Source organism: Rhopalosiphum padi, chromosome 3 (assembly GCF_020882245.1).
Source record: "Rhopalosiphum padi isolate XX-2018 chromosome 3, ASM2088224v1, whole genome shotgun sequence".
Lineage (NCBI taxonomy): Eukaryota > Metazoa > Arthropoda > Insecta > Hemiptera > Aphididae > Rhopalosiphum > Rhopalosiphum padi.
In genome coordinates, this window is record NC_083599.1 from 3,890,101 (window position 1) to 3,902,250 (window position 12,150).

The 12,150-nt window shown below is 26.7% G+C and overlaps 1 protein-coding gene across 1 annotated transcript; it reads right to left on the reverse strand.

The window, feature by feature from the left end:
* Positions 1–1,852: 1,852 nt before the first annotated feature.
* LOC132924721 (SANT and BTB domain regulator of class switch recombination-like) lies at positions 1,853–11,860 on the reverse strand. The gene is made up of 11 exons (XM_060989164.1): positions 11,755–11,860; positions 9,679–9,849; positions 9,089–9,199; positions 8,160–8,377; positions 6,627–6,685; positions 6,371–6,524; positions 5,215–5,358; positions 4,954–5,107; positions 3,710–3,858; positions 3,527–3,619; positions 1,853–1,920 (listed from the first exon to the last, which is right to left on the reverse strand). The coding sequence occupies exons 1-11, from the start codon at positions 11,829–11,831 to the stop codon at positions 1,853–1,855; spliced, it is 1,398 nt and encodes a 465-aa protein (XP_060845147.1). The 5' UTR covers positions 11,832–11,860.
* Positions 11,861–12,150: the final 290 nt, after the last annotated feature.

Here is a 12,150-nt window from a genome sequence, read left to right on the forward strand (position 1 = left end):
CGTCATCCACGTAGGTATTGAATTTTTTTGAATATAGTAAATATTGTACACCATATAGTCCAAACAGAATACGAAGCAGTATAAATCTATGACCCGGCCATTTGATACAATTATTTTCAAACCAGTATCTCATCAGTTAGATATTGTTTTTTCGCACAAAAGACTGCCTATGTGTAGTGCCAAATTTACGGTTTTGGTGTCTATGTATTTCAAAAAAATATAAGCTATATTATTTCATAATATCTCCAATGTGCTGTCGTTTATCTTCATCGTCGAATTAATAGAAAATAATAAATAAAATCTCCTGTGTTACTATAAATCGTTATAGGTTAGGTATTTTTGATTATTTGTTTTTACTCTGTTAAATATTAAACGAATGTTTACAGTGAAAAGTATATAATTTAGTATATTTTGTACCTCAAAACATGTGTTTTTGAAAATATATTGATAATTTGTATAGTTGATATTATTTCCTTTTCTTGTCTGAAAATACAATAAACACTTATTATTATGTTTATGTAGAAAAAAAAACTTTTTTATGTTATTTAAATTATGTTTCAGGTTTTTTCATAGCCTCGCACTCAGGTGTGTGCAAACGTTCTAATAAAAATAATGTATTTTAGTATGAAAAGTTGGGCTAAAAAAAACTATAATGAGTAATGATTAAAAATTAAATTTTTAGTTGAAAAATCTATGAATTTAAATAAATATATATTTATTAACTTTGTGAATACTAAAGGATTGAGTTTTTACATTTATTTTTGGGTTTAAGACGGTTTAAGTAATAACTATTTATGTAGAACCTTGTATTATAAACAATAAAAATTATAAATTTTAAAAATTTCTAAATGAACAATTTATGTAGAATCTTGTAATATATTTAATTTTTATGACTCATAATAAATATTTTGTATTAACACTTCAATACAAGAAAAAAAATTCTAAAATTTAAATTGTCTATAATTAACATATTATACGTTTTTCAAGTTTTTGTGATCTAGGGCACATGGTTGAAGCCGTTTGGACGTGGGGACAATTGGACTTACATAAATCAGTAAATAAAATTGATTAGCTATTTATATTTATTATAAATTGTAATATTATTATATAATTACCTATATTTAAATATATAAATTATTCATTATATAAAATATTCAAATTAAAAATATATATAAAACAAATGTTTTATTATAATAGGTAGGTACGCCAACAATTAAAATACAATTTCAAAAAAAGCTATTTATACTAATTATTTATTTATTCTATTTAATTTCATAAACATATGAATACTGGGCCCCACTGAGATGACTCGTGTATTTATTATAATAAGTACGTAAAAATGTATATAAAATATAAAAAAAAAAAATATTTATTGTTAAAAATATTTAAAAAACTTTTTGAATGTCAAACATGGTTATTTATATTAATATTATATTACCTATCATGTAATAATATTAAAAAAATGATCAACATTTGATTTTAATGCAGAGAAATATTTTGAGCGATTCCGCGTAAAAATTATATTTTAGTTCTAGTGTCATAACTTTGAAGAATTATTAGGTTAGGTTAATACATTTTGATGATGATTTATTATAATATTATCTGTTTTTTTTATTATTTTTTTTATGTACAATTGTCCCCACATCCAAACGGCTGCGTCCATTTGTCCCTATTCGAAGTTTTGGTTATTATGAACATTTTGAACATTATTTAAATTATGATGAAACATGAAATGATATTATTAAAATTTAAATTATTTATAGCTATTCATTTTAAATTATAATTAAATAAGGAAATAAATTTTGTCGAAAACTAGTTTAATTTAATTTTTTTTTATTATTATTCCTTATTATCACTTAGACGAACACTGCAGTGAATTTTTACTTTGAACGCCTAAAAGTACCAACTTCAAACATTTTCCTACAAAAATAGAGTTATAAATCTATAAATTGTTAAATGTATAAATGTAAATGTGTTGTAAAACTTATACATATCATCGAGAATTTAAAAACAAAGAAAATTTATCGAAATTAAGTACCGCATCATACGGTAGTGATTATTATTGTATATGCTTAATGATTAAAAATAATTTTGGTGTCAGGAATTGATATCAATAATTCAAAAGTACACTATATAGTTCCAGCTATGAGGGTGAAACTACGTTTCTTGTAACAATTTGATTTAGTTGGTACTTTAGAAGGCTAAAAGTAAAACAAATTAGGAAAATAGGTACCGCTTTGCGGGTTATTATAAATTGTTATGGATGTGTTAAATTTGAATTTAATGATAAATCATTCAATATAAATAACGGTTTTGAACGACGGACTGTCAGCTTAGTTTGTTTCATGACATATTTTTTGATATTAATGTTAAAGTATACAATTTAATTTACTGTTAGTATGGTTGTAAAAAACTAGTTGTAAATAACAATTAGTGTAGATTGATTTAATTTTTGCTGAAAACATTGCATTTATTATATTATTAATATTTAATTACTACAATAGTATAATATGTATAATACGATAAAAATCATGTCAAGTATCTATAAAATATTATAAATTATTTGAGTTACTTTATGGGAAAAAATCAATACACATTCAGGTAAATTTTTTTTTACTATAGATATAGGTTTGTTTAAATCATAAAAAAAAAATAAATTTGTGAATTTATAATTACAAAATAATTTGAAGATTTTCAATATTTTACGAAATTTGTAAAATTTGTAAAATTCAAAATTCAATAACTTAAAAAATATTATGAGTACCTATATGTTTTTTTGCTAATTTTAGCATGCAATAATCATTTTGACTTATAAAAAGCTGTTTATTATTATTTATATAATATATATAAAAAAAAAAAAAATGGAAAATTTTAAATATCTTTAAATAGCTTAAAAGCATTTAAAAGATATGTTAAATATAAACGTTTAAATTTTAAATTTTGACCAAATTAGATATTCAAACGAAGAATATCTGGTACTTAGCCACTTAGGTTGTTTTATTTTTTTTAACTATTTTTCGTAGAGATCTAAAGTTTTACGTGTACCTATTACTGTATTATTATATTTTATGTACAAAATGTAAAAATTATACTTTCAAAACATTTCAATTAATTTTATGCTATTGTTAATTTATATTACAAACTGTATTTAACTATTATTTACATTGTTGTTGACGGTATTGACGAATACGTTAATAACAATAATATATTATATAAATTCATACTATCATAATAATTAAATGTTGGTACCTAATACAATAAATGCAATATTTTTACGAAATATGTACACAATTAATTATCACTTTTCTTCTAATAAAATAACTTAATTAATGAAATACGCTTAGTGATATTATAGACTGCAGATCTCTGTAAGCAGGAATTGCAGGATCATTTCGCACATGCAATGGATCGTATCATTGAATTCGATTTTCATTTCAATCGAGTGACCTACTCAATAATGAAATACTCTCGATACCTACTGTACAATCGGAGCAGTTAGTTTTTATCGTATTATACAAATTATTACCGTGAAACAATTTTGCGGATTTCGTAGTCGCGGGTTTGACGTGTGATTCGATTTTCGCTAGCATATTTGCATGAACCAGCGAATAACTGTCTCCTTGGTATAAGCGAAGAAAAAAAAATTGTTTGTACACCGTTATATAAGACAAACACAGTGGACGTTACAATTTCCTAGGTAAAAACTTACTGAGTTGGTCGGAACTTCCAGGTGTACCTTTTTCTCCTTTTCTCGATTTGATGAGTTTTACCGTGAGTAGATCGAAGATAAGACTATCTTGTTCTCTTTGTGAATCCTGGATGGAAACCATCGGCGAATGAACTTTCCAAAAACTCCCTCTAAAAACCACGAGTATTTAAATACGTGAAATTTTTAAACGTGAAATTTACATTTCTCAGAATGCAAAACATACTATGAATATTTTTAATTAATTTATTTTTTTTTTATGGGAATAATTACGTTTTATTTTTTTATTTTACATAACATTTTCTAACCATTTTTATACCAGATACTTATTTTGGTTTGTACAAAAAATATAATATAACACAGTATTTAACAATATTTAATCATAATTATTACCAACGGTAAATTTTTCAAAAACATAAATTTTTTTTAATAGAAACGCAATTTAGTACAATTTATCAAATTCATTAAACTTAAATTTATTAACGTCACAATTATATTTTGAATGATGGTTGATTTTATGGGAAATAATTTAATTTTAATAACGCTTGTCACACCACTCTGATGTTTGAAGATTTATTGTTATTTCATTCGTACGTTTTAAATTAAACTATTATATGAAAAAAATTTTAAACAAAACCCATAACTGTCACTAACATTCCATAATATTAATTATATAATTATAAAATTATCAACAAATTTTGTTATATATATATATATAAACAAAAGCAATTAACAAGGGTGTGTTCCTTGGCTTCAATTAGAGAGTTATGATTTTATAAATGAAAATTATGTTTCTTATGTCTTACGTGCGCAGTCAGTGGAAACAAATACTTTGTGTACCGAAATTAAAGTTAAATTAATTTAAATATATAGTTTGAAAATCGTTTGATAGACATGTATTTTTAACAATATTTTTAGTTTTATTATCGATAAACAAATAATCTTGATTTGTGTTTTCTACCCATTAAATGATCTATTGTCATTCCCAAAATAGATGGCTTAAAAGGATTTTCTTGAGTTCTGGTTATATTTTAGTGATTACAATTTTTAGATTGTTTCAAAAGCATTTGCTCATACTGGTGATTATTCAAAACAAATTTTTTAAAAGAGTTTTTAAAAAAAATATCTTTTGTTAATTATCATCATAAATGTACGTATTATGATTCAGAAATAAAATTTTCAGTATTCAAACAATGTTTTTACTATCATCTGGTTGTATTATATTAACGTATAATGTAAGTAGGTACTGGGTTGTTAAATCCTTGTTGCTGTTATCACTTGACATTTGAGAAGTGATTTCTGGACTTTCTTTAAAAATTATTGAGCTATTAGATGGTGGACATATGTTCGATGGCTTATTGTTCATCCACCTCTTTAGTTCAGAAAAATTTTTTATCCTTCCTATATAAGTATAGAATATAAAGACACACATGCTATGGTACAATATAAACATGAATAGTTTGCACTTTTCAGATCACTATAGTTTAGTATGGTTTTAATCTGCTAACTTTTAGTTAAGTCCTTCCAATTTTTCCTTTTCTTCTGAAAGTTTAGAAAGTTATACTCTAAAGAAATCATTGGCTGGTGTATATAACCATTCGTTCCAAACGTTAATTTTGTCCACCAATGTTGATGATTTTGTCTTTTTATTCCTGTAAAATAAAATACTATTAAATAGTTATCAATATAAAATATTAGTAAATTATGCATTCGTAGATTGCTTGCGTATTGTGAAGGTGCAAACAAATATGCTCTTTGTTATGTATTTAAATATTATTCGAGTTATTAGTTAGCGCTGTTTGGCATCATTGCCGTCATTTCTAAAGCTATTATAGTTATTATGTATTATTTATGAGATACCGGAAAAATGCACGGAGATATGAAATTGCCTATCCAAAACGCCGCATCATCATTATTTGTCAAAAAGGTTTAGATAGCTTTAGCTTAAATATTTTATGTGAAGACTGTAGACTAACTTATTTAAATTATTTTGAATTCTAACAACCTGAGTCGTCAATAAATTATTGATATTAAACAAATTAAATAAAAATATGTAAAGTCGTACTAGCATGGATATTGTGATACATACGAAAGGTACGGTGACACAAATAATTAGGCAATTATACATAACTATATTAAGGACAGTGTGAAGAACGTAGCGTCCAGTGTGTGAACTTTATAAATAAACGGGGAAGGGATAACCTCAGGTATTCACCAGAAGTAAACGGATCAACTAGAATACCAAATGTTACAGTGAAATCCGCCTAGATTAATCGTTATAATATTATAACCACCAATCTCATTGAAAGATACCACATACCAGGGAGATGGACACGAGAGCTTGGCAGACGGTTAGAGATATCGAAGACACTTCGGGTTGTAACAATTCTCATAGTTGAAAATAATGAATTATAAAATTTAATTTGTAATTTGTTTTAAAACGCATTGAGTTGAATATACATTTATATTATTGATAAGGCATAAGTATTCATATTATTGGCAGATGATGCATTTTTAGAGAAGTTTAGGACCGTATAGAAATATTAGACATATTATATTATGCACACCGCCAATTTTTCTGAACGCCAGAGACTCTGGCTATTTTTTTTAAAAATTTTTTCTTTTATTATATTTAACATAATAATAACATGATCTTAAATTTACCAGGGTCCACACATACGAATTTCATGATTTTTTTTTCGTAATTCAACGCAGGAGGGCTCGCCACAGTCATTTCCATATTACTACACATCAAATTCATGATATGTTGACAGAATAGGTTTTTTTTATTCGGTACGTGCATACGGAATCTACAACCCTAAAATAAAAAAAAAATAATGAAATAAAACATTGTCTTACTTAATACAATATTATGTTGAAATTGAAACAATAAAGTACTGATAGTAAGACGTTATCTTACGAAAGGATTTTTCACCAGTTCAAATCGGAAAGCTCTTTCACCGCAACACGGATAACGGCCTGTATTCAAATATATAATAATAAGGCATATTTATTTTTATTTTTTTGACTTTAATTGAAAATAAATAATATAACTAATGAGATAAAACAATTATTTGGTAGTGACTGCGATAACTACTCATGGAAATTTTATTTGTGCACTATTGAATCTTAATGTGTATATTATTTTGTTATGCGGGTGATGTGGAATATAGAAATTCCAGTTTTTCCATGTCTTATCAGTTAACTAAAAGGATAAGTATTAATTTAAGTATAACTTGTTTGTGTATAAATAATTAATTAAAAAATTGTGTATAACTCTCATGTTTGTAATGTTATTTTGAATATACAAAGTACACTTATAAGTTATAATATATTATGTTCAAAATATATTATACATATAATTCCGATCGTCCGTTGGCGATAAATATCACCGCGGGAGTTCATTACGACTTGACGTGAATACAATATTATGCTATACTATACCACAAAGCTACCGAAATGATTGCAGTTAATTGATTTGTTATTAACAATTATTATTAACGCGAGTTAAATTATTTAAATTCGACATATTTTAACTAACAACAAGTAAAAGCCCGTAGTTCTAAAATATATATTAAACGGGGTGTTTTAATACACAATAATATTGATGCTCTTTGATCATTTATGAGGACTGCGAACTGTATAACAAGAAGAGGAAATCAAATACAAATTATTGTATTCCAAAAAATGAGTTTTGGATTAGATATTCAACGCATAAAAACATATTTAACGTTTTTCCGCGGTTAAATAAATTTTATCAATAGGTATTCTCAAGACGTGAAAATCAACTACTTTCTGTAATTTTTACGTATACAATATCATAAACATCGAAACGTTAACAAAAATAAAATGAGATATTTAAGTTGAAGTATGTGGAAAGAGATCTCACGTTGCTATAGGTTAAACAATGCCGATATAATAGATTATTTTAATTTCGACTATGGTTATAATTCGCATATAATCGACAAACAAGTCGAAGAATATTATCCTTAAATGTATATACTTAGGTATTTTATTGTTTTATATTTCTTATTTTATTGATGCCAGAAGAATTAAAGTCGACCTTTGATTAATTTTAAGTGTTTCATTATTTAATCTCAGAGAATATTAGATAGTTGAAATTTAGTAGTTATTTGCTGATTTATTTGATGCTAAATCAAATTTAAAAAAAAATTTATAAAAAACTAATAGTTTTATTCATTAGCTTAATAATTTTTACCTGATAAAATTAACATGTTTCGAACTAAGTAGTACTAATATAATAATTTACTTCAACCAGGGGCTTCTTTGGGACTTGATTGAGATGAGAGAACGTGGATTTTATTTTTATTTTGAATATACATACACATTTATAAACATAAGAAAAAATTAAATTCATAAAAACATTTTTTTTTTCAATATTTTATAAAAACGTTTATATTATTATTATGATAAAATACGTAATTCGTTATACCTATGGGTTGCTCCAAGCCCAAATCTCCAATCGGAAAGTATTCGGGTTTCTCCGGATGGTACAGGCACATACCTGAGTTCCTCGCCGGATATTGTAATTTACACACGATGCAAGATAAGAAATGACATTCCGACCATAAATGCCAGTACGTTTTTTCCCAGCTTCCAGATTCTTCGACTAAGGAATGTATGTATTTTGGCAAGTCCAGTTTTTCGCAACTAATCAAATCGCACAGATTTTCATTCAGTGATTATAACTCCGATTGCACGGGGCCGGACTCGAATTATAATTTCAGGGGGGGGGGTGCATTATTACGGTAACTGTTAATTAGTAAACTAGAAAATCATCAATTACCTATAATTTATTATTAAATCAAACGATATCTCTTGATTCTAGATCGATGTTTTCAATGGAAGTATAAGAAAATATAGTCAGACGATATTTCGTCTGAATTTAAAAAAAAATAAAAATATTATTTGTTCGTACTTTTCAAAACGAGAAAGTAATAAGTTAGTGTATTAAATTGGTTTTTTTTTCTTATCAATTATTAACACTCAATCTTTTAATAATTCCAAACAGTGCGTTGAACGAAACGGTGTAATTAAACATCACGATGATGCGTACTCCAACAATCCGCGTGCGAACGGTATGCGTAAAACGCGCAGACTATTATAACGAAGAGGTTTTGAATTTCCGATTTCTGATTTTTTTAGAGAAATATTTTCTCCTCGCTAATTACCCGCAGCTTGTCGCTCGTCGACGCACGCGAGCACTGGTTATTCGCATTATACAACCGATAAATTGAAGTCCGGCCCCGCTACATAGAGAACCCACACAGGTCGGAGTGGTTGCTTCACTCTGTGGTATTGGAATAACACCCTCACCCGACACACAGATCGCCCTCCCACCCCCTCCCGCCATCGGATTACTTAGTGTGTATGTAGGTCACGGTACCGTCTTGTTCCACGATAAACTCGGGCACCTTACACGGGATCTGGGAAACGTATTTTGGCCGCAGCATCAACCGACAGTCACGACAACTGCACGCGGGCGACGACGGGACGTGATCGTCATAAAACAGAATGAAAAAAAAAACAAACGATGATAAAAATAAAAATAAAACATTATATTATAATAGCCAATAGGTATACGTTATAATTAGGGCCAACAATTATATGCCCTATAAACCTATAAGATATACATTATGCAGTTATGCCCTAAAAATTATCAAAATATGCTCTAAAAAAATGTTTGAAGTTTTCACTTTCAGCGTTTTAAAATTATTTATCGATTTATTAACGCACGACTGGAGAGTACGAATTATATAATAAATCATAACTATATTATAATATACAAAAATATGCAAAATAAAATTGTATTTGTTATGAAACAAATTTTGGTATAAACTAGCTATTTTTTATCAATAAAAATATGCGAATGCATACAAGTGTTGGCCTTAATTATAACATATTTTCGTGTCGGATCGACTGTAAGCGGCGTGCGCCGTTCATAAACTCACTACATGGCGTTGGCGTAAGACTCGAAATGTCCGTACTCGGCATTCGGATTGGTTTTGAGCAGGTCGTTAATGAGGTTTGTGAATGACGATTGTGTTTGGTCCGTAAGTGTCAGTCGATTCGTATTGGTATCGTCGGCAGAATCGTCGGAAGTTTCATCGCCATAATCGTTCCTGCAATGTTATTCATCACGACGTCAACCGAAAAAACACGAGTGGCCAGTCCAGAGATCACAATTAAATAATTAGGAGTCGATCACAAAACAATAATTAATATGCACGGGGCGATTCACCAAGTATGCTCACTTTTACATTTCCAATTTTTCCTTTAATAATGAATTTATTGCATTTCCGATTTTTGTAAATCGTAATAATTATACTTAAAGGCCGTACTTTAAAATACTCGAAGATATATAATTTAACGCGAATTGTTAAGCTGATTATTGTTTTTAAAACGTTGTTATATATATATATATATATATCAACATTTGAATGAGTAGTATACAGCTTTATGTTCCAAATATAGTTCATGATAATACCTACGTCGGCCATGATTTTAAAACTATGCAAATTAATTACAATAATTATAATATTATGGTTTGTAAAGATTGTCTTGGTGTTATATAGCTTATAAGAACTGTATACCAATTAATAATTATTACATCGATTTTATATTATTTAATATGAAACCATAAAGCCATAATGATTATTAGGTACGCATACGACATACAATTTGATAACTCAGAAACTACTCGTTCAAATTTAGATTTAGAGCTATCAAAGTTTTCAAAAATATAATCGGCTTAAAAACTCGTATTAAAAAAAAAAAAAAAATGGTTAAGTAACCACTTTGTTCTACAATAGACGTTGAACGTACCTTGTTATTGAATAGATCACTGCAATGAATGAGTTAAATTTGAATTCAATGATAAATCATTGGACGCGAAAAATGATTCTGAGCATAATCTGTCAGCCTATATTTTTTATAAAATACATATGTATTTTATGGTGTACTAACTAATCTTGTACAACGTATTGCCGTGACGAATTAAATGCTAGTGGTTTTAACACTTCTTATACTCGATTAAATGTGAACTATAAACATACTAAACATCATTTTGAAGTATCGAATGTTTTGTGTCTTTGCGATCAATATTTTTGAAGTCGTTTTATCTATATTATTGAACGTTTGAATATCAATCACTCATAAATAAATTTTGTGAATTTACAAAAAACTTTTTTTTTTTTAATTGTTAGTAAATCAACTTATGAGGAATATCTTATCAAATGTTCAAGTATTTTTTTACCCAAAATTAAAAAGATTAATCACATTTAAAAAAGTAAGCAATTCAAGTAAAGCATACAAAAATCCTTAATACTAAAATAATATAATAAGTACATAATATGCAAGTATGTAACTTCATGTAATAATTTTTTAATTTTTTTTTTACCTGTATCACTTGGAAACCTGTCTAAAATGGAAAAAAAATAGCTGATCTTAACTGTTTCCATATTACACAGGTTTCACAGTAGGTACTTTGAAAACTAAACCAAATACTTATTTAAATATCTGTTAAAAATATACAATGAAAATAAAAAAAAAAAAAAAATTGAAAAACTGGTTTTGAATAGCTTTGCCATTTTTTATTTTTGGTTCTCTAAATTAATGTAAATGAAATAAATTAAAAGTTTATAAAAGATAGTTCTTCTTAAATTGGTATACAAATCTAAGTATTTGAAAATGAGCATGTTTGGTGAATTACTCTGTATGTTATTATTTATTAAAATGTAATATTATAATATATTATACAATATTTGTGTATAATATCGTATAATATTTATATAATCATATTCTTCTAATGTAATAAATAATAATTATCTTCTGCTCTCTTCGCGAAAGCAGTAACATACTGAGATTGTGTGATGAATAATAATTATTCTAAAATTAAATAAATATGTTTTTACGTAAATTGTTTATGAAATAATATTTAATTTGCATATTATTGAACATATTATGTTTTTTTTTTTGTTTTTTTTTACTATGAACGTAAAAGTAATTAAATTGCATTCGATACCTACATTAGACGATTCAACGAGTTAATAAATATTTCTGTATCCACTGTATCTGTACTCAATTTTGTTGGTAACTCCTCCATTTCATCAAAAATTTTGAAAACTTATTTAACTAAAGAAATTTTAAATTTTAAATTTTAAAAATTACATCAATTTTTTTCTTCTTAATATCTTTTGGTTGCTATGTAAATTGTTCCCTATAGCCAATACATTAAATACACAATTATAATAGTCAATAACTAAGTAATTATTATGTTCAATATTTCAAATGACATTATTTGTCATTTAAAAATTAAATGAAAATATAAGCAATCGCGTTCAAAGTACCTATATATAAACAACATATACTATTGCATATACGGATACAAGCATACAACATAATATTATAACCATCAGACATAT

Coding starts and splice junctions, on each gene's coding strand:
- LOC132924721 (XM_060989164.1), bottom strand. CDS start 11,831: ATGGAGGAGTTACCAACAAAATTGAGTACAGATACAGTGGATACAGAA. Junction 9,850..11,754: donor AACTCGTTGAATCGTCTAAT/GTAGGTATCGAA, acceptor ATAACATTGCAG/GAACGATTATGGCGATGAAA. Junction 3,859..4,953: donor AACAAGGATTTAACAACCCA/GTACCTACTTAC, acceptor CGTGGTTTTTAG/AGGGAGTTTTTGGAAAGTTC.